General features: G+C 43.9%; 1 protein-coding gene across 2 annotated transcripts; it reads left to right on the top strand.

Moving 5' to 3' along the window:
• Nucleotides 1-7,824: 7,824 nt before the first annotated feature.
• On the top strand, nucleotides 7,825-21,539 carry NPHS2 (NPHS2 stomatin family member, podocin; the record flags this gene model as incomplete). 2 transcript variants are annotated; one of them, XM_081112305.1, is made up of 8 exons in its annotated part: nucleotides 7,825-8,110; nucleotides 10,568-10,671; nucleotides 12,280-12,352; nucleotides 13,424-13,506; nucleotides 16,304-16,507; nucleotides 18,585-18,640; nucleotides 20,021-20,099; nucleotides 21,261-21,539. In XM_081112305.1, the coding sequence occupies 8 exons, from the start codon at nucleotides 7,825-7,827 to the stop codon at nucleotides 21,537-21,539; spliced, it is 1,164 nt and encodes a 387-aa protein (XP_080968431.1). The 2 variants fall into 2 exon arrangements, with proteins under 2 accessions (XP_080968431.1, XP_080968432.1); XM_081112306.1 differs by lacking the exon at nucleotides 16,304-16,507.
• Between the last annotated feature and the right edge of the window lie 2,451 nt (nucleotides 21,540-23,990).

Here is a 23,990-nt window from a genome sequence, read left to right as displayed (position 1 = left end):
GGCACCCTTCGGGATTTAAGCCAGAAACACGGCCCTTAAGCTTAAAACGACCAATAAGTGAAATACAAACAAGGGAGTTTTAAAAGTGTCGAAGGCAGCCCTGACCGGTTTGGCTCGGTGGATAGAGCGTCGGCCTGTGGACTCAAGGGTCCCAGGTTCGATTCCGGTCAAGGGCATGTACCTTGGTTGTGGGCACATCCCCAGTAGAGGGTGTGCAGGAGGCAGCTGATCAATGTTTCTAACTCTCTATCCCTCGCCCTTCCTCTCTGTAAAAAAACAATAAAATATATATATTTTTTAAAAAATGTCGAAGGCAGAGGCAACATCATGGGACGCCTCTGAAACTTGCGCTTCGCCAAGCCAGGACCTACCTCCCCCACCCGCAACTCAAACTCAAAGTCTCAATAAACCTCCAACAGGGTTTCACCCACGTGTGTCTCCAGGAATCTCTGCCAGTGGCCCCTGCGTGCGAGGTCCGAGTTCTGCAGCCTTAACTCGGGTCTCCCTAGAGTCCATCCGCTCGGAATGGACGCTGGGAACCAGGACTGGGAACGCGGCCCACGCCACGCCGCCTGCCCTCGGGATAAAGGCACTCTCACCCCGGGCACTTTCTCCAGCCCGGACCCTCCAGGGGCTCCCGCTGCCTCTCACCGAGTCCCCGGCGCCGCCCCGTCCCACTCCGCGGGGTGAGCGGGCCCCTTCCCCGCCCCCAACGTCTCCCGGCCCCTGGCGCGTGGGCAGCGCTCCTTCCACCTGTTCGGGGCTGCGCAGCACCAGGGCGCAGAGGCCCCGGGAGGAGCAGGAGGACCCCCCTCCGCAGCCTGGCCTCGAGTGGCCGCCACTCACCGTCTGGCCCCGGCGCTGCCGCCGTTGTGGGCACGCAGGGTCCGAGGCGCTGGGTCCGACGGAAGAGCGCGCTGGAGGCGGCCCGCGCGCTGCGCGCCTGCGCACCGCAGCCCCACGGACGCCGCCGGCGCTCCGGCGCCACGTGCCAGCCCGAGGGCGCGCGCCCCGGGGACGGTTGGGCAGGGCTGACCGCTCCAGGGTCCGATCCGGGGCCTGCCCCAGTGGCGGGGCCGCTAGGACCGACTCCCAGGAGCGTCATGGCTGCCTTCTGGGGTGGCCGGGGCCTACCTTCTTGGACGTGGTTGCTAGATGCAAGGTGGGGATGAGAACCTCTCCAGCCGCCGCCGTCCTGCCCTGGGGCCGGGCAGCCGGGAGGAGAAGGTGCAGAGGTTCTAACCCTGGGTGGGGGCCTTAGACTCACCGGTGGGGCTTGTTTAAGAGGGGCGGGGAGTGCGGGGTGCGGGTGGGGGGGAGTGCGGGGAAGATGTCCGGGTCTGATCAGCAGATGCTGATTCAGTGGGTGCAGGTCTGTTAGGGATAATCACAGGCAATTTTGATGCTTCGGGGAGAATCGCTGCAGAGCTAGAGGAATGCCCGGGGTGAGGAGGGCTTCCTGAATGAGGGAACATTCCAGGTGCCACTAGGGATAAAGGAGCTGGGAAACTAAAGATGAGGATGTACTTGGGAAACTAACCTAGGGATGCATTTATTGGATAGGTGGAATGAGCCAGATTTACTACTATAAGGTCCTTGAAAACCAGAAAAGAGTAGAATAGAGAGGCATAACCTATTACCTTAAAATGTAAAGATAATCAAGGAATTTGAATCAAGAAGGAAATCTGAGCACACACATGTACCTTACCTTCTATCAAAAATTCCAGAGCATAATAAATCCAAAAGAAACCCCAGAGAACAAACTGTTCCATGAATGAGCCAGGAATATTGAAGAATCCCTTAAGACAGAAAATAGGAATGTTGAAATGATGAGCTGGTATACAGCAGAATGGATAGAGCTAAATAGCAAATAAAAAGAAAAATGATGAGATGGGAAGAATGGATCCAGACATTGCAACATCTGAATGACAGGTGTTACCGAAACAACAGAGAATGGTGGTGAGGGTTGGGGGTTTAAAAAGAAGAAAATGTCCCAGATTTGAAGAAAAAGACAAATTTTCAAATTAAAAGGACCCACTAAGTCCTTGGAATTCTAGAAACTAATGAAATAGGTTACCTATAAAGCAATTGAAATTAGATTGCCATTGGGTTTCTCAAATGACGCAATATTTTCAAAGCTGAAACTGAAATCCTATACCCAGCCAATTCCATACTGAAGTGGGAGAAAAGACATTCTCAGCTATGCGAGGATTCAGAAAATTTATCATCTCACTGGAGAATGACTACTGCGAAATGAATTGGGAAAAACAACATTATCCCAGATTCTCATCCCCAATCATCTGAGGTAACAGGTAACACATATCGAACATTTACTACATGCTCTTTACAGAAATTATCTAATTTCCCAATTACACTGTGGGAAGATACAATTATGATCCCCATTTGAAAGTGAAGAGACCGATGTACAGACATAAACAAGGATATAACAAAAAGTGATAGGCAATAAACTTACCTTGAAAAAAAGAGGATTTTCAAAAAAAAAAAAGATATTCTGGAGCTAAATCCCAGATCAATAACCGCAAACCAAGTGTCAGGGTAGTTTGGGTTGCTTCAATAAGAAGACCCCATTTGGAAGAGGCCCTGCAATTGGAGCCCTCACTTGGGTTGACCATAATGCACTGTCATTCATTCTCCATGACCGGCAGTCTTTTGTGGTGACTGACCCGGGAAATGAATGGGAATGAGGTGGGAACGGTCACACCGGCATCTTTCACACCGTTGATGGTCACACTCACCTCTGCAATTCTTCAGGTATGTGGTAATGCTTTTGGTGTATTATTTTGGCACTCCGGTTGGCATTTTCTACCAGAATAGCCCTTACTCAATGAGTGAACTCGGCAATGAAGAAATTCTGTCAGTTGCTAAGATGACCTATTTTAGCTATTCTCTTGTCAAGTAGGGTACATAACCATAAGATGCATTCAGTACCACCAGCCCTACCCAAAGGTGAACTTGGGCCAGAATTCAGTGATTTATCACCTAACCCCTATATAAGCTCAGAATGTGGATGGCAAACCATGACATTTTGGTACCAGAAATTAGTGATAGTCTGTGAGCAGTTTGGTACCTTCTCTTCTCCAGAGCAGTTATCCATAAGGGATCACACAAGGTCTTTGGGAAAGGCTGGGACAAAAGTTTGTAGTACTGAGGTGTTTTAGCAACATCCTTCTTTAAGAATATCTGGGCTACGCTCAAAAGGCTCTGGGTCTGGGATCTGAGTTAGCTCTATGAATGGGGTGACAAGTCATGTCGCTCACTCTTGAGATGCCTCGGTTCCCAGACCTAGAATTGTGTTTTCTTGGGTTTTTTGCTTTTTGTTGTTACACTGAGTTGTTAAGTTCATTCCTTGGATCCTACAATTAACCACAACCAGAGAGCTCTGTGAGTCAAGAGTCAAGACCAGGGGTCCTCAAACTTTTTAAACAGGGGGCCAGTTCACTGTCCCTCAGACTGTTGGAGGGCCGGACTATAGTTTAAAAAAAAACTATGAACAAATTCCTATGCACACTGTACATATCTTATTTTGAAGTAAAAAAACAAAACGGGAACAAATACAATATTTGTATTTGCATGTGGCCCGCGGGCCGTAGTTTGAGGACCTGGTCAAGACCATCGTGTTTTCCACCCTGCTGCCTATATGATGACTAGAGCCCATTTTCTTCTGGTAATTAACTATCTCCACCTGGTCTCCTCCCATCCCTGCTTGCATTGGGGAGTATATTTCAACTGCAGCTGCTCTTACCAACATTCCTGCCTTAGAAAACAGCCAGTAAGGAGAGAGAGAGAGTGTATGTGTGTGTGTGTTTAAGCTTCTGAAGCTTTAATATATGCCTCATGACAAGAATGAGAGACTCCTGAAAAACCTACTGAGGAATGTCGCATCCACCTGCTCTGGAACCACATGTTGAGAAACCAATGTCATAGAGGTTCAACAAAAGTGTTATTTCTATACTCCATTTAAAGCAGCCCCTTGTCACTCCCATACTCTGGTTGATTTTTCTTAAGAGCACTTGACCTTACTTGATATTATGTATTACATACAATTTTAATGTCAATTATACCTCAATAAAGTGGGTAAATAAATACATAAGCAAATTAAAAATTTTTTAATTGTGTGAACATGTTTCTTATCAACAGTAACAAAAATTTAAAGAGCTTATCATTAAAAATCCTTGATTAGACATTTCATGTAGCCATTTCAAACATGAAATTATTTTTGTGGAAGCTTGAGATTTTTTCCTCATTTAAAGTGTAATTTTTGACTTATGTAACATTAATGTCAGGTGAACAACATAAGGATTCGATATTTGCATATGTTGCAAAATGATCACCATAGTAAATCTAGTTAACATCCACCCATACATAGTTACAAAAACGTTTTTCTTGAAATGAGGACTTTTAAGATCTCTCTCAGCAACTTTCAAATATGCAGTCCAGATGCTTGAGGTCAGTACAATTAGGGAAACTGGCTCTTCCAGAGCTGCCTACAGTTATAACTAACTGCTCTGCCTATGGTAGAAATTTCCATCTTTCTCAAGTCCTCACCCTGTCTCCCATGACCCCATGTAGTCACCAAATTCTATTGATTCTCCATCCTATCTAATAAAAGGGTAAAATGCAAATTAACTGTCACTCTGTCATAAAGATGGTGGTGCCCATAGCCGCAAGATGGCACCCAGTCCCCTCAGCCCCTCCAGAGTTCCCCAGTCCTGGGGGGAGCAGCCACTGAGAGCGGGCAGCATGAGCGGCCTGGTAGAATGCTTGCTTTGTCACCGCGGTGACGAGGCAAGCATCCCGCCCCAGCCACGGAGGGCTTCTGGGCCGCGGAGAGCCTCTGGGCAGTGGGTGCGGAGTGGCCAGGCCCCGCAGAGAGCAAAGAACCACGGGGAGTGGGCCTAAGCCGTCACGGCTCTCGGCTTGAAGAGGGCTTCCCTGAGGGCTCCCAGATTGGAGAGGGTGCAGGTGGGGCTGAGGGACCCACCCCCCCATGCACGAATTTCATGCACTGGGCCTCTAGTCTCAGAGATATTTTGTGAATCCAAGCCATCTCCACTGCAAAGCCTCGGATCTAGCTCTCATCAGTATCAGTTTCCTGGGCCACTGCTGTGCCCTCCTCGTTGGTCTCTTTGCCATCTACAAATCAAGAAAGTCAAAGTCAAATAGAAAAAAAAGTCAAATTTAAGTCTCCTTAGTTTCTTACAGCTCTAAAATAAGATTTGCAATTTTATTTAGTGACAATGAATTCCAGCCTTTTCATTAATTCATATAAATCAATATTCACTCCTTTATCCAAATGGATATAACATTTCAAAACAATAAGTGAAATAAGTATAATTTTTAAAGCCGTGAAATCTTTGATGACCTTTTGTCTCAGAAACAAACCTTAAAGTCAACAAATTTAATTGTTCCTCCCCTTCTAATAACCCCATTCGCACATACGTCAGTCTCTTAACAAATCCAAACAAGAAGGAAAGTATTGAGTTTTAAAATGTCAACATACAATATTTTCAACAAAGGATGACCAACATTAATTAAAAAGGAATCTGAAAGAAAACAGCAACATCGTAAGAGTAGATGAGGCCAGCCAGCTAGAGACTCATGTTGCTGCCTCAGCACTCCCCACCTCCCGCCCTCTCAGAGATGCTGTGCTGACCTTTTTACCATGGAATGCAATGCGCTTTCTCAGCATCATTGTCATTTATAATCCCAACAGGCCTGTGTTATAAGCAGGTGCTTGTATCGATTGCTGTTAATATAAGGATATAAAAAATGAAGAAATGATTACGTACCTTGTCAGTGGTCCTACAGCACAAGAGGCTGAGAACAAACACCCAATGCAGGGCCTTTTCGCACCAGTTTTTCTTCTGCAAGAAAGCCCTCTATCTTATTGGGAGACGGTACAGTTTTGAGAGCATTATTTATCCAGATACCTTGCCAATTCTTGGAGTAAAAATTGAGGTGAAATTTTGGTTCAAGAGTTTAGGACTCTAGATCAAATTAATTTGTAACAATCAAAGGCTGAGAAAAAAAAATATCAGTAAATGCTACCAACAGTTTCATACTTTTTCACACGGGGAAATCTTTACAGGATGATAAACTAGCTATGTACAATGGCAGCTATGAATTTGAGTGAACACTAAATAACCATGGTACTTTTCCCTCTGTGGGCCAAATGCAGCCTCAGAATTTTTCTCATTGTGCTGCTCTCGGCAGGAGCGTTCATTGAGGCAGGCACATGAGAGGAAACATTTGTCCTCCCTTAGGGGACCCAGGCAATAAAAAGGGTTCGAGAGTAAAAACCACATCTATTCAACTTGCTTTATTACTAATCTTTTAATTACTCTATTCCCAGTAGCCTAAACTTGGAATCTATGGAAGAAAGTAGTGGCATGGTTTTTCCAAACCCTTTGGTGTTAGTTTAGGTTCTCATTCTCTAGTAAGATTTTTGACAGAGGAAAAAGGCTATTTACTGCTGTGTGAACTCAAATATTGAAAAAGATAAGTGAATGTTATTTCTACCATCATGTGATCTGAGCTATTTGAGTAGAATCATAAATCTTGATTTGTAGGGTTACCTAGACCAACCTTGAATTCAGTGTGAAACAGATTATGAATAGAGAGTAAAAGAGAAGCTTATTCATTGTTTCAAGCTCCTGGGCAGAGTGTGTCGGCTCCCGGGTCTGCTGCCCGATGGAGCACTATCAGGGAACCTTGGAAACGCAAAACTCCTGCCTTCAGCAAGGAAGCAGGAGAACAGGCCTCGTCAAGGACAAAAGTGTCCCTCCCCTAAAAACAAGTTTAATCAGATCTCTTCCCTCCTGAGGCCCTTCAAGAAGCATGACACCATCAACAGGCTCAAGCCCTAGTAAAGATAATCCTATATACTAAAAGGGTAATATGCAAATTGACCCTAACGGCAGAACCACTGGGAATGACCGGTTGCTATGACGAGCACTGACCACCAGGGGGCAGAAGCTCAATGCAGGAGCTGCCCCTGGTGGGCAGTGCACTCCAAGAGGGGGAGCTTAGGCTCAGCCACAAGCTGGGCTGATGTGGGAGCCTCTCCCGCCTCCTTGGCAGTGCTAAGGATGTCTGACCATAGCTTAAACTGGCAGGTGGACATCCCCGGAGGGGTCCCGCACTGTGAAAGGGCTCAGGCTGGGCTGAGGGACCCCCTAAGGGCACCTAAGTGCATGACTTTTCATGCACCAGGCCTCTAGTAAATTAATAAAAATAAAACATAAGTGTGTGTGTGAGAGAGAATAGAGATCCAAAAGACTTCCTTCCCCCTTTTTAAAATCTAAATCCTCCCAAGAGTAGTGCGAACACCATTACCAGTCAAAGCATTTGCAGAAAGATCAGGGCCAGGACGTGAAATAAATTAGGGGGCGGGGAAGGGCTTGGGGAGGACCCCAAGGGGGAGCCAGGACGGCTTGGGGAGACGTTTCTAACTTGACCTTCAAGTTACCCCACTTGGACGGCTTGTTCCCTCAAGCTCGCCAGCAGTGCCGAGGCCCCTAAGCAGAGGCCTTCACGGCCCCGCAGGAAACACATTTTAAACACCGCGACCCGGCTCACGGGCTTCGCACACTCACTGCTGAAGGTCACACCCGTCGGCGGGCGCGTCCATAGCTCCTCTGAGCAGTCGCTGCCCCGTCGCCGCGAGCAAAGCCCCCGCCCGGCGACCCGCCCCGGGACCCGCCCCCGCCCCCGCCCCCGCCCGCGCCCCGGTTCAAGACGGTCCCCCAGGGACACGCCGCAGGCGACTCTGCAGGGACCGCGCTCCCGCCGGCCGCTCGCAGGATGGACAGGAGGGCGCGGAGCTCCTCCGGAGAGGCCCGGGGGAGTGGCGGCGGGGCCCCCCGCAAGGAGAACCGGAGGGCGAAGGCCGAGCGGGGCAGTGGAGGCCGCGGGCGCCGGGATGCAGGGCGCGAGCGGCGGGACGTCGGGCGGGAAGGGAGCCCCCGGGAGACTCGCGCGCCCGCGGCCGCCGTGGCAGCCACCGTGGTGGACGTGGATGAGGTGCGGGGCTCCGGCGAGGAGGGCACCGAGGCGATGGCGCCGCTGGAGAGCGAGCGGCCCGAGGAAGGTACCGCGGGCAGGTTGGGGGCCCGGGAGCGAGAGCGGCCTTTCCAAGTGGCCGCCGAGGGATGTCAGATACAGTGGAATGCGCCCCCAGGCCCCGAGCCACCGAGGCCAGGGCCTGGTAGACACCCCCACAAGGGGCAGCTGCCAAATGCATCCGAAGAAATACAAGTAACATCAACTAAATACCGTGGATCCCAGAATGGGGAGGTCGGAGGGAGTGTGGTCTGGGTTAGGGACCAATGCACAGGGCACAGAAACCCTGCCGCTGGGTTTATGGCCACGGAAGAGTTTACGGGCACCTCATCTAAGTGAAGACGTGCATGGGCTGGTGGCTCCGGGCAACTATGCAACTTATTTTTCCATCCTCACTCCCACCCTTCAATCCCACGGAAACGCATGCTGAAGCCTCTTTGGGATGATCACTTTTCTAAAAGTAGAGGGAGCAGAGCCAAGTAGAGAAGAGCCAGACCCGAGTTTAAATCTCAGCTCAGCCGCTGGCTACCCAGGTGCTCATTCATAGGCACCCGGGATGGCGGCAGGACCTGGCTCAGAGGGTAGCTGTGAGGATGAAAGGGGATGAGGCACCGTGCACAAAGCCTGGCTCAAGGAACACATTCCGTTAAAACAGAATCCCTGCAAGCTGCAAGAGAGCAAAGTCAGATGGAAGGAGGGAATCACAGGGAAAGTTGTCTGTTTGGCTTCTGCGGGGTGAAGCAACTCTTAGGAACAAATGTATCTGCTTCCTTTTTTTTTTTTTTTTTTTTTTTTTAATAATGAATGAAAGAAAAACTATTCCACTTTAAGTGTAGATAAAGCTTAAAGGAAATTAAATAAGGAATAGTTGCATTATATTGTTTTCTGCTGGCTAGGAAATTGTAACATTTCCTAGTTACCAGCAATGCAGTACATGCTGGAGCATTGAAAGCTGTGATTTGAGCTTTCGTCAGCCAGAAACGTCCAGTCATTAAATGGTTGTTGAGTTCACTGCTATAGTATTGCTGAGAGTGGAGGTCTTGTATGTGGTTCAGGCTACAACGTAGAGGGAGCCACGGAAGGAAGCCTCCGTGTTTTACTGAGTAGTGTCATTCCCATCTCACAGATGAGGGAAAATGCTGAGGACTTGGTAACTTGACCAAGACCTGCAGCTGGGAAGTGGAGATGCCTGAACTCTAGAGTAAGACAGTCTGATGGAAAAGCTCCTCCTTGCCCGCGCTGCCCCTGATTTCTGGTCACGGTCCCAGCATTGCCACCGACCAGCTGTGGCCTTGGGCAAGTAGTTTCATCTGTGTGGACTTCATTCAAGTGACTAGAGCAGGGGTGGGCAAACTTTTTGACTCGAGGGCCACAATGGGTTCTTAAACTGGACCAGAGGGCCGGAACAAAAGCATGGATGGAGTGTTTGTGTGAACTAATATAAATTCAAAGTAAACATCATTACATAAAAGGGTACGGTCTTTTTTTTTTTTTTTTTTTTTTTAGTTTTATTCATTTCAAACTGGCCGGATCCGGCCCGCGGGCTGTAGTTTGCCCACAGCTGGACCAGAGCCTGGGGCCCTACGCAATGGATGAGAAGTCTCATTGAAGATGAGGAGGCCTTGCTGAGCCCTTGTCGGGGAGGTATTGGTGGCTCCCAGGAGGAAGGGGAGCAAGAGGCAGCAACATCCACTCCTCTGCCTCACTTAGCCCACACTCCCCCTTCCAGGCTACTTAAGATTTAGGAGAAACAAAAAGGCGCGTCTCTTTACTAAAATGCTGGGGATTCTCGGGCTATGTCTTATCTAAAGGCTCTTCCTACTTTAACATTTAATGGTTCACTAGTCACTTAAATCAAACAAATCGGATATTCAAGGAACTGATTCCAAGAGAATATTTTGTGAGCAAATCTTTAAGTTAGGTTTTGGGTATAGATACTAGTATTAGTTCCCTGTTCATATCCTTAATTACTGTGTGAAGGAATTTTGAAGCCTTTCTTTACTTATAAAATGTAATTTTGTCTGTATGTGCATTTATTTGTTTTTACTTGGCATGGTTACCACTGTAAGTGAAATATTTTTATTTACTAATTAAACATGGCAATAACACTGTTATTGCTCTTAAGGAAGAATAAGAAAAAAAAAGGCTAGCATGATGTTAATGGAGCAGCATTTTCCAAAGTATATTACATGAGAAATAAACTCGATAGAACATAATTTCCTTGGAGAAAACATTGCCTGGTCAAATGTTTGGGAAACACAATTCTGCCTTTCCAGGGGCCTGCTCCACCTTCCATAGGTCCACATGGCCCTTCACACAGACAGTAGCCTAGCCCTGTGAACTGACCTCGCTGATACCCAGCTTATTCTAATATTCCCATGGACGTCTACAAACTGTTCTGACCCTAATACCAAGGTCTGGACAACACATGCTAGTCAATGAAGATGGTGAAGTTTTAATATACTCCTTCTTCTTCTTTTTGAAGGTACCAAGTCTTCTGGGTTAGGGGCCTGTGAGTGGCTTCTTGTCCTCGCATCCCTGCTCATCATCATCGTGACCTTCCCTTTTTCTGTCTGGTTCTGCATAAAGGTGAGATCCTTTAATCTCCTGGAGCCTCTCACTAACCACATCATGCCCACTTTTACTTCTGTGTTTTGATAAGGCTGTCTGCTTCGCATGGAATGCCCTCCCCACTCACCTCCCGGGAGAGCACCTACTCCTTTAAGGCGTTGCTCACATGTAACTGTGAAGACTTCCTTGACTTCCTCAGACTGTCATTCCCTTCCTCGTGCTCTGGTGTCACTCTGCTTCGACACCCATTCTAGCATTTACCACATGTATAGTATTTTTTGACACCCCATCTCTCTGATTAGATGGAGAGCCCCTTCAACACAGGGGCTACACCTAGGTCATCTGCCCTCTGTAACACAAATGATGCCATTGTAATAACCTGGCTATTATTTAACAGGAAAGGAAAAAAGGGAAGACTAGACAGACTACATATAATAGGCATGCCATTTATACAGCTTTGCCAAAAAACTGCCTTTAACATTCTCCAAGTCTGTTCCCCACTGATTGATGGGGGATGGGACTAGACAAAGGCAGTTTAGATACATGCCCAGTAAGGTCTGAGTGATGTGGGAGGGTGCCTGCCCGTCTGCCAGTCATACTTGGGAACAAATTAGTGGCCAGAATGGAGGAGAATTTGTGACTCACTGGCATTACTTTTTCTTTAAACGCTTGGCAGAATTCCCTAGTGAAGCCATCTAATCATGGATTTTTCTTAGTGTGAAATTTTTAAACTACTAATTTAATCTCTTCTAGTTCTTTTCAGTTTTTGTTTTTCTTCTTAAGTCAGTTTTGGTAGTTTGTGTATCTGTAGGATTTTGTCCATTTCATCTAAGTTATCTAATTTGTTGGTGTATAGTTCATAGTATTTTTTCTTATAATATTTTTTATTTCTTTAAGGACAGTAGTGATGTCCCTGTATCATTCCTCTTTAATTCCTGGTTTTAGGAATTTGAGTCTTCTTTTTTATTGGTCAATCTAGATAAATATTGGTCAATTTTGTTGATGTTTTCAAAGAACCAACTTTTGGTTCTGCTGATTTTCTCTATTGGTTTTCTCTTCTCTATTGCATTTATTTCCACTCTAATCTTCATTAACTTCTTTCTTCTTGCTTTAGGTTTAGTTTGCTCTTCTATTTCCAGTGTCCTAAGGTAGAAGATTCAGGTATTATTTTGCAATACTTCTCACAATTTGAAACAAAATGTAAGAACTGGTATTAAAATATACTCCCTCTTTCTGTTAATTGAGACATATAAAAGCTAATCATACAGAAGTCACAGAAAAATACAAGATTGAACATGCTGTGGAAAACATGCTCTGATTTCTTTGAGTTAGGGACTATCAAACATTAGTGGAAGCATTATTATTATTATTTTTAGATAATCATGGCTCTTTAATAAAAATTCTGTTCACAGGCTCAAAAATGAACACAGCCAATATAGGTGTTTTTTATTGGTTTCTAAAATTCTACACTTACTAAATGTAGATTTTGGAAACCTACATATCTAGTTTTTTCTTGATTCTCAAAACCAAAGATTCCTGATACTTAGCATTACTCCCATGTGAAGGCCTTAGAAGACTGTCTTTTTCTTTCTTGGCGTGATTCAAAAGTATTAAATTTGCTTTTAGGTTGTACAAGAATATGAGAGAGTAATTATATTCCGACTGGGACATCTGCTTCCTGGGAGAGCCAAAGGCCCTGGTAAGGAACAGTTTTTTAACCACCTGTAGACTTGCCAGTTTCTTCAATCCATGCATATTTGTAATATCGACCTTAGATTACATGAAATAACTTGATTCATGGTATCTCCATTTTCCAATCTGGTACTTGTAGCAAGTTTTATTAAGAAATTCTTCAGAGAGCATTACTACCAGGTCACAATAACCAAGAGAGAAGATGGGGGCAGAGAACTAAATGCCAGGGCCAGGCTGGCCAGAGTAACAGGTAGGCTTAGAATCCATGTCCAGGCACCAGTTTTAGTAGAATGTGTGTATGGTCAGAGTTCTGTGAATTCTCAGAGCAAAGCTAAGCTAATTCAAAGTCGAGAGGGTCAGACCAAACTATGGGAAATAGACAAAGTTCAGCGTCCAGGTAATAAAGTGTTCTTTAGTTGGTGGAACTGAAGAAAAACAGATTGAGCACTTCTTATATTTCAGATACTATATAACTAACAGAGATATAAATATGAATGAGACATGGTTTCTGAATTCAAGGACCTTAAAATCTAGTGGAGCTGATGTACAGAGGTCCAAGCTGATAATGGGCACTGATAGAAGCATGGTTAGTCTGAAAGGTCTAGCAGTTGGGATTTGGATAGCCAAGCGAGCCAGGAAGGCATGAAAAGGAGCAAAGTCCCACGGTGCATATATTGGAAAGGGTCCAAATTCCAGGCCAGCTCTACAGAAGAAGGTAGAGAATAGAGATCAGACTAGAAGACATAAATCAGAGTTTGAAGATTCATAATCAACAGACCAAGATGATCATACAGCCTATTTTGCCAAAGATAATCTCTGTTTATGCCTGTTGTCCTGGAGTAGGTTGTAACAGTGCTCTCTTTTCACTCTCAAAAGTGTTCCAGATTGAACAACAAATTATACAGTAACCTTAGCAACAACAGACACTATGGGGATAGTGGTGGGGTCGCCCAATGGCCTGTGTGTAGTTGCAGGATAAGAAAAGCAATGAAATGTGCAGCCTGACCCCCCAAAAGTGAATCCCAAACAGTCTCCATGCTAGCCATTCACCTGTAACTTTCTCCTCCCCCTCTCCTAGGCCTTTTCTTCTTTTTGCCCTGCCTGGACACCTACCACAAGGTTGACCTTCGTCTCCAAACCTTGGAGATACCCTTTCATGAGGTAAGCCAAATGATGGATGTTGCTTTCTCTACATTTTACAAAGCTAATCTAGGGCAAAATGACTACTTAAGATCAAAAGTAGAAAAGGAAACTAGAGATATGGACTACATCAAAATGAAAAAACTCCTGTACATCAAAGGACACAATCGACAGAATGAACAGGCACTCTATGGGTGGAAGAAAATAACATGTCTGATAAAGGGTTAATATCTAAGATATATAAAGACATCTTACAACTCAACAAGAAAGCAAACAAACAAACAAAAAAGGACTTGCGATAGTTAATTTTTATGTATCAACTTGACTAAGCTATGGTACCTAGATATTTGGTCAGAAACAACTGGATGTTGCTGTGAAAGTACTTTTAGGTAAGATTAATATTAAATCAGTAGACTTTGAATAAGGCAGATTACATTCTATAATGTGGCTGGGCCTCACCAATCAGTTGGAGGCTTCAAGAGAAAGACTGCCCTCCCCTGGAGGAGGAGAGAATTCTGCCAACAGACTGCTCTCAGGCTGGAGCGACAACATCAACTTTTCCTTGAGTCTCCTATTGACCTCTCCTGAAGATTTTGGACACACCAGCTGGGCTAGCATGACTTTTTCTCAGCCTCTACAATTGTGTAAGCCAATTCCTTAAAATCTCTTCCTCTCTCTCTTTCTAGACACACACACACACACACACACACACACACACACACATTCTATTTCTCTGGAGAGACCTGGCTAATACAGACTTGAACAGCACGTTTCGAAAGAAAATATACAAATTGTCAACAAACACATGAACAAATGTTCAAAATCACTAATCATTAGAAAAATGCAAATCAAAACCACAATGAGATACCACCTCACATATATTAGGATGGCCACCAAAGAGAAGGAAAAAAAAAGCCAGGAAATAACAAATGCAGGCATTGCAACCCTTGTGTACTATTAGTGTGTATGTGAAAAGGTACCACTGCTGTGGAAAACAGTACAGCAATTCCTCAAAAAATTTAAAACAGAATTGCCATTAGGTCCAGCAATTCCACTTCTGGGTGTATACCCCAAGGAACTGAAAGCAAAAATTTGAAGAGGTATTTATATACCTATGTTCATAGCAATATTAGTTACAATGGCCAAGAGGTGAAAGAAACCCAAGTGTCCATCAATGGCTGAATAAACAAAATGTGGTATATATCTATCATGGAAAATTATTCAACCTTGAAAAGTAAGGAAATTCAGACACCTACTTCATCATGGATGAACCTGGAGAACATTAAGCTAAGTGAAATAAACCAGTCATGAAAAGACAATATTGTATGATTCCACTTATACTAGGTACCTAGAGTAGTTAAACTCATAGAGACAGAAAGTAGAGTGGAGGTTTCAGGGGTTGGGGAGAGAAATGGAAAGTTCTTGTTTAATGGGTTTCAGTTTTACAAGATGAAAAGAGTTCTGGAGATTGGTTGTACAACAATATGAATGCAATTAACATTACTGAACTGTACACTTAAAAATGGTTAAGATGGTAAATTTGATGTTATGTGTATTTTACCACAAATAAATTTAAAAAGTAGAGATAACACCTAGATTTTTCTATTGGTAATTTAGATTTATAAGCCTTTCCTAACTGTCCCCCACTTTCAGTTTAAAGATCTTTCTTATGCTTTCTTTTGTTAAATAAAAACAGAAATTATATATATTTAAAGGCACACTTCAGATAATAAAATGTAAAAAAGAAATAAATTAAATTTACCCCTAATCCTACTACCTATAGACAGATGTAGATATTTTGGAGTGTATCCTTTCAGACTTATGTCTGTGTGTGGTTATATTTACAGACAGGAATATATATCAAACCATACATTCCATAGTAGCATGACTTATTTTATTTTTAATATATTTTAATTGATTTTAGAGATAGAGGAAGGGAGAGAAACATCAATGACAGAAAAACATTAACATCAATCAGCTGCCTCCTGCACGCTCCTTACTGGGGATCGAGTCCACAACCTGGGCATGCACCTTAACCGGAATTGAATCCTTACCTCTTTTTTTTTCTGAATCGTTACCTCTTGGTTCTTGGGTTGACACTCAACCACTGAGCCACACCAGCTGGCCTAGCATGACTTTTTTTTTTACCCCCAATTTTTGTGATCATCTTTTCATATATTAGCTATGTTTCTACCCTTTTATTTTACATGGACACAAAGCATTCTAGTGTATGGACATATGTACCACAATTTATAATTCCCTATTGTTGATATTAGGTTGTTTCCAATTTCTTATTACAGTAAGCAATACTGTGAATAACATCCCTGCAGCTAAATCCTTGTATGTCCTTGTGAAGGGTCTGAACATGGACATGCTGAGCACATGCGTCTGTGAGGGCACTGGGCATGCATTACCAGCCTGCCCTCTAGTGTACACCCAGCACACAGAGCATGCACGTACTTGCCTCCCAGACCCTGCTTCTCTTGAGCACATTTTTGGGGGCATCAGTTAAAAACACCTGATAAGCAACTGTTTTCTTCATGTAAGAAAATTCTTCCTGATTTTTTTTACAAAAATATTTACAACAGGACTCCCTTACATTGTGAATGCTTTGGCGTAGTTAATAAAAACTCCTTAATCTTCAGAAACACGTCTATTTTGAATAATGGGTAGGCCAACTACTCTTTAGTTTTTTTCTTGCTAAAATCGCCCTTTGAGAAAATTCCCCTTGAACACATTTAGTTCCCGTTCCTTTAATCTCGACCAGGAAAGGAGTCCAAGAATGAGGCCTGACAGCCACACTTTCTTTTCTGCGTAGGTTGTGACCAAAGACATGTTTATAATGGAGATAGATGCCATCTGCTACTACCGAATAGAAAATGCCTCTCTTCTCCTAAGCAGTCTTGCTCATGTGTCCAAAACTATTCAATTCCTCGTGCAAACCACCATGAAGCGTCTGCTAGCACATCGATCCCTCACTGAAATTCTTCTAGAGAGGAAGAGCATCGCCCAAGATGTAAAGGTACTTCAATAAATTTAACATTGAATGTGTGGAAATATACCTTTATTTTTCATTCATTTCCTTCATTGATCATTTATTGAATCTGTCATGTGTCAGGCCTTCACTGTTGAAGGTGCTACCCCTTAAGAAACTGATAGCTAAATAAAAGATTATCACATTGATCCTGAGCCAATCATAGTCACCAGTGTGGTGCAGGTTAGGCAGTCATTGCCATAGTTTTTGCTCTCAACTCTACTTTAGCAGCTTCAGATTCATTGTAAAGTGTCCACATAGCACAAAGTGGTGCGAGTGGGGGCTGGCGGGGTGAGGATGGGGGCTGGATGGGAGAGGTTGGTGGCATACCAAGATGATAAGGAATGTCTCCTGGGAGCTGTCTAGTTGGGGAAACAAAGTTAAACAATGGTAAGTTCAAATCAGACTTTCAGAGAAAAAGATGTCACAGACCCTTACATGACTAATTCCCAATCATCTAGACTTAACTGATTTTGAATTAGGGGAGGGAGAGGGAGAGAAGAGCCAGAACTGCCTCTCAAGATTGGCAAAGGCATTAAGAAGAGAGGCAAGAACAAAGCAGGATTCCAGAAAACTGACCAGTCAAGTGGTAGTTACCTCCAGTGACAGAGCCTGTCATGAGGCCCTGGGGCACAGAACTGAGTTAGGGGGTGATGAATCATGACTAGCTGAAAGGGGGACCTCCAACAGGAGGATCTAAGGACCAAAGGCGTTGATAATAAGCGTGCTGATGGGGCCTGAGCGGACACTAATCTGAGAAAATGAAGAACCCAAATGTTTGTGAGTTGTCCCACTTGCTACTGATAAAACAGTGATTAGCATCCTGGTTGTAAATAAAGGGAAGAATTCAGTAAACAAGAGAAGCTAAAAAGAGGGAAAGTTATAACAAGAGGGACACAGGAGAGTTGTTGCTCTGGAATGTAAATGGAATGACACCATCCAAGTGTGCCCCTCCTCTGTACCTGTTCATCCGCTCTTCCTGTTCTTCCCTCCCCATTACAGGATAAAGTCCCGACTCTTGACATTGAAGCTTGCCTTGTTACACTGAATTATACTTTATGTATTTATACGTTTGTCTTCCGGGTTATGAACTCCATATGGCAGGGGCCATATGTTATTCCTCTCTCTGTCTCAGGGCCTGGCACAGGGCGATCACACAGCAGCCTGATAGTGGCTGAGTGAAGAAACAGCCCAGCTGTTGCAGCCTCACTTCTTGCTGTCCTTCCCCCGTGTATCCGATACTCCAGCCTCCTTAGCATTCCACCGGCTCCTTGACTCCGCTTAGGCTGTCTCCTCCGCATGGAATACTTCCCTTTCTCCACAGGCAAAATCCTATTTGTTCTTTAAGATGCCACCTCCTCTGTGACGGCTTTTTCAACACTCCTTCCTCTCACCAAACTCCCAAACTAGTCAGTCTTCTCAGGTTTCTCAATGCACTAAGCTTATTAGTTATCTAACAACTAAGAAATAATTAAGAAGGAAAAGAATATGAGCCCACATGTGGAGCTCCATGCCTTGTTCACTTTTCTCCAGAACCCACAGTTCATTTTCTCCCGCCTCCCGGGACTGGACGTGGGGGAAACGCATGCCACCAGCAGGAAGGCCGTGCAAGCACCTGTCATTGAAAGAACTTGTTATTTGGGAGAAAACTACAGACTCTGGGTTTCTAATAATGCATTTTAAAAGAGATTCAACAAATACGCCACCTGTAGCATTTCCCTTTGCTTTTATGACAAATTGCCACAAGGTTGGTGGCTTAAAACCACATCAATTTCATCTTTAACAGTTTTGAAGGCCAGAAGTCCAGAGTTAGTTTCACTGGGCCAAAGTCAAGGTGTCAGCAGGGCTGGTGCCTAATGGAGGTTCTGAAAGGAGAATCCGTTACCTTGCCTATCTCAGCTTCTAGCGGCCGCCTGCATTTCTTAGCTCGCGGCCCTTCCTCCATCATCAAAGTACATCACTCCGCTGTCTGCTTCCGTCACCACACCGCCTTCTCTTCTGTAGTCAGATCTCCCTCTGCGCCACCTGGAGGCTGTCACTGACATCTCAACTCTTCCCTCTGCAGGTCGCCTTGGATTCAGTGACCTGTATTTGGGGAATCAAAGTGGAGAGAACAGAAATGTGGGTAGGAAATGAACTGGGAAGAACAATATGATAAATGGAAATATTTTGGTTTTATTAAAAATATTTTTACTTGATAAGTTATTTTCATTGCGTGAGTATGACTATAGCCATAATAACATAAATTTGGGGGAGAAAAGAGAAAAAACACCTATACCTATTATCTCATAAACATAACACAAGCATTGTGACATTTGGGCAAATTACTTTCATTTTCTCTGTAAGGAATTAAAAAAAATTTTTTGAGATAAAATCACGTAACATAAAACTCATATTTTAAACCATTTTAAAGTACAATGCAGTGGTTTTTAGTATATTCACAAAGTGGTGCAACCGTCACTACCAACTAATTCTAGACTATTTTCATCACCCCAAAAACAAAGCCTGTGCCCTTAGCAGAAACTCATTTTCCCTCTTCCCCAGGCCCTGATAATCTCTCTCTCTCTCTCTCTCTCTCTCTCTTTCTCTCTCTCTCTCTCTCTCTCTCTGGGTTTGCCTGTTCTGGCCTTTGTATATAAAGGCAGTTATACAATATGTGGCCTCTGTGTCTGGCTTCTTTCACGTAGCATAATATTTTCAAAGTTCACCCATGCTGTAGCATGAATTAGTATGTTATTCCTTTTTATGGTCGAATATTATTCCATTGTGTGACTAGACCACATTTTGTTTATATTCTCATCGACTGATGGACATTTGTGTTGTTTCCACTTTGAGGCTATTATGAATAATGCTGCAATGAACATTCACGTGCAAGTTTTTACGTGAACATGTTTTCAATTCTCTTGGGCAGATACCTAGGAGTGGAATTACTGGGTCATACGGTAACTCCATATTTAACTTTCTGAGGAACTGCCAGACTGTTTTCTATCCATGTATTTTTCATTGTTGCATTCAGGGTAAAAGTAACATTTTGTTATCTTTTTTTTAATACGTTAAGTATTGTTCTTATTCAGTCAGTTCTGTGCTTTTCAAAACAATTCTCTTATATAAACTGAGATAACTTCCCCTTATTCTTAGTATTAATCACGTGGCTCTTCAAGGTTTTTTTTTTCATTGTTCTAATTTAATAGCTGGGATTTAGATTAAACTATGTGGGGGGAAAAGGAACATAATCCATCAACACAAAATTTGTTCTCCATGGAAAGAGAAAACCATAGCTCTACCTTAGCATCAGTGATAATAAAAATCTGCATTAAGGCACTGACCCCTGAGACACACCCTTGGCCGACTGTCTGCCCAGGGATCTAGGGATGGCACTCTGTCAATCAGAATTTCCTGTGCATCGTGAAAAACCGTAGGGAAGGGGGTCAGACTGTACGGGAGCTCTGAGTGCTGAGAGCAGTGCTGCAAACCTACCTGGCTACGTTCTTTCTCTTTCAGTAAGGACGTGAGGCTGCCGGCTGGGCTGCAGCACTCCCTGGCTGTGGAAGCCGAAGCGCAGAGACAGGCCCGAGTGCGGGTGAGCCAGCACGGAGCAGGCCATCTGCCCTCCATCAAAGAGCAGGCTGTTCTTTGAGAAGCACCGGAGAATCCAAAAGGCCTGCTCATGCAGAGCATTTCCCCTTTGCTTCCTCACCTCCCATTCGTCCAGGCACTGGGAGTAATCTGGCTTGTGCCCCCCACTCCAACCAACTCTATTAAAATTGCTAGTGTGCTTGTAGCTCCTAAATGACTAATGCAACATCTCCTCCCGCTACTCCCTCTCTCTGAGGCCATTGGTAAGAGGGACCATCTCCTCCAGCTTGAGTCTTGTCTTCATTCTCTCTCCCTAAAGGCCTCTCACCATACTTCATCCTTCTTCTCTTGTATTGGCATCTGTCCTGGGTAATATCAGTCACCTGTCACCTATAGGTTAATGACACCCAGACCTGTCTCCCTAGCTCTGCGCAAGCTCTGGAGAGACAACCATGCTCAGGGGCCAGTTTCCTCAACACCAGAGCCAAGAGAAGGCTATGCGACCCATAGCCTCTACTCAGACATGCCAGTGAGAAGCGAGGATGTGGCTGCCAGCAACTCCTGACTTGTGTGGGTGGAATGGGGTGATGGGAAGAGGAAAATGAGGACTGAAGGGGAGGCAGATTTCTTTTAAGCAACAGGAAGTAGGTGGAAAAACCCCTAACCACATACAAGGTTGATGACTGGGGGGAAGTGGAGGAGGACGGGGGAGGAAGATGGTCTTCAGGGCAGAGTGGAATCTAACGCTCTCTGCCCACTTTAAAGTGGCATTCAGGTGGTGAGACTAGTGTTTTTCCTTCTGAAAGGCTTTCCCATTCATTTTGCTTGAGTTGGGAACTACCCTTTCAGGATTCCATGTTTTTGCCTGGAATATTGGCCAACCTTTTCTCTATATGGCAAAATCCTTTTAACCTTTCAAGGCCCACTAGACATAACGCCCAAACACTTCACTATACTTGCCATTTGTGGCCTCAACAAATTCTGCCCTAAATTACAATTAATGGTGTAATCTGTCTTCCCTAGAGCAAGATCCTTGAAAACGAAGACCATCTGTTCTATGCTTCACAGCACCTGCCACATAATAGATGCTTGCTGAATAGTGATTAAAACTGTCCAGGAACGAAGAAGGGAACTCACTTTGCTTTTCTTCACGTCTGTTCTCTAGATGATCGCTGCAGAAGGGGAGAGAGCCACCTCCGAGTCCCTGAGAATGGCAGCTGAGGTTCTATCAGGCACTCCAGCTGCTGTTCAGCTTCGATACCTCCACACTCTTCAGTCCTTGTTCACAGACAAACCTTCCACCGTGGTTATACCTTTGCCATTTGACATGTTAAATTTCGTGTCTTCTCCCAGCAACAGAACTCAAGGAAGCATCCCCTTCCCAAACCCTTCCAAACCTGTTGAACCATTGAATCCTAAAAGGAAAGACTCTCCCATGTTATAAGAGGGGCGAAGGATACTATGTGGGAACCTGCCATGTGACAGCCACACCCTGAGTGTTCTCACTTCCTGCCCTTTCTTTTGGTTGCCGGATAGAATGCCCTCGGAATGTATGAAGCTGCAATGCAGCAACCTACCTACACGAGAAGACAGTGAAATCATGTAATGACCAAGAAGAGATACAACAAGTTTAAGTAGATCATCTAGTCAGAGTAATTATGGGAACGAGCTTTAGCCAACATTCTACTTTGGAAAGAATTTTGAGTCCATATACGGCTAAACTTAGATGTGGTTCAAATGTCCTTTTTGCTGTGTGCCCTCTGGCCCCTTTGGCAATGTCTTTGCTGCTCCCACAGCCCTTTCTACATGCGCTGATCATTGTGTTTATTACACTGTGTTGTATAATCCTGTACTTAAGATGCAGGCTTCTCTCCAACTATACTATGAACTCTTCAAAGGTACATCTTAGTTATTCTCCCCTGACCACACTCAACCTTGTACACTCCACCCCATAGTCCTCACACCTAATCCTGATACCTGCACCACAGTGACACTTAAAAGTCTGAGTGAATGAGAGTAAAAGAGATATAGTTGGGCTAAATATAAATAAAGAATTTAAAAGGAATTATAAAGTTCCTTTTTTTATAAAGACTCCTTTTTGAAATATAGAAATAAAAGGACAAAAACATTTATCTGATACATGTTGCTTAAAATCGGAGGAAGCATCACTATAAATATGGGGCCAATGTATTTTCAGTATAGAATTGACCAGTTTGTGTATTTTTCAAACAGTAACATTATGTGATCTATACATACTTTGAAGTATTCTTTTCTTGTATGTATTCCCTAATACAAATACATTTATATTATATAATTGGCCTTATTTTTTATTAACTTGCCTTATACAATTAGAAATATATATCTATAGAAAAAATATTAGTCACATAAATAAGAATACTGATATATATATATATGTATATATATATATAGTGAATCTTCTTATAAACTTAAAAAAATCAATAACATTATAAAACATTACTAACATGACAAAAACATGACTAAAAATCATTATGAAGAGACATATGATAGAGATGACTCTGGGATTTTCCATGTTGCTGTAGCAGAAAGAAATGGTGGTAGCTACCCCAGTGCTCACTAGTTGGTGATTTCTCTCCATCAAAGTGCCTCTTTACTCTTCATGTTATCTGATGTCATTATTGGAGATGTCTTCCTGCTAGTCCGTGAGAACTTTAAATATTTGGCATAAAAGCATCGGTAAAGTACTTCTGTTTATGAATGTTATCCCATAAACCCTGTTGAACATTATTTCAGAGAGAAATGTATTCTGAGCTCCTAACAGTGGACCTAGAAATTTTGTTAGTATTTTATCTGTTGAAGACAGGTTGTTTTCCCACTATGTTTAAATAACAGAGACAAGGCCCCAAACCCAAGGGTGCTTTGCCCATCCTGTGATCTCTCAATCACTCCAATACTCCTTCCCTCTGCCATCCTCCTGCCCTCTACAAAAAGAACAAAAACTCCCTAGCAGTCTAATACAGCAGTGCATCATGAGGCCAACCTCAGGGTCATCTCTGTCATATGTCTCTAGGCCATCTCATCACCTCCAGCCACACTGGGATAACCACACATTCTAGCCCAACCTTGCTGTGCCCTTTGACTTGAGCCAAGCAATGAATCTTCCTAAGATTATGCAGGATTATTAGATTATTTCAGAACCTACATATGCATACTGCCATGCCAAATTCACTTATTAATATGACCATCGGCTTATAAGGTTAGTATATAATGATAAATTTTCAATTTTGTTTTAAAAGGCTATTTCATCCAGTTCTGAAAAATGTTTCCGAATGTTGTTAAGAGAGTCTCCCTAGTCCCTGCTCCCAAGGACCAGGCTTGGTTGTGTGGGGATGGCGGTGCAGAAAGCCATAGATCAAACAGTCTCTGGGGCAATGGGAGATTCTGAAGGAGGAAAAGCTCTAAACCATGTTCAAGTGCCAAAATAGAAAGTGTGGAATCCAAAAGGCGGTCAAATCCAAGTAGGCCAAAGCAGGTAATGAAATCTGCCAAGCCAGGAGCATGGAGCCAACGCGAGGAAAGCAAGCACGAATGAGGCAGACAGAATGGGGAAGGGGAAACTCCTGGGTGATTCCCTAGAATGTCTAACCATTAGGCTTTGCAGTTTGTTTTTGTGCACCCGCCAGGGCACCGTCATAGGTGGCCCAGCCCATTTCAAGGGCCAATGGCAATTAGAGCATTCCTGAAGCGGGAAAAATTTTTCATTACCGCTGTGTTGGCCTGTACCCATCCCAGCGTACTTTTGATTGAAGTTAGGATGACATCAAGAGTTGTTGGTCACTTTTCACCCCCTATAGATGTTCTTGATATTGGGCTGGCAGATGTTGGAATGACTAATGAAAAAAAGGAGGTAGGGGCA

The sequence above is a fragment of the Myotis nattereri genome (assembly GCF_964212035.1).
Source record: "Myotis nattereri genome assembly, chromosome: 18".
Lineage (NCBI taxonomy): Eukaryota > Metazoa > Chordata > Mammalia > Chiroptera > Vespertilionidae > Myotis > Myotis nattereri.
This window is presented reverse-complemented; position numbering and strand designations above follow the sequence as displayed.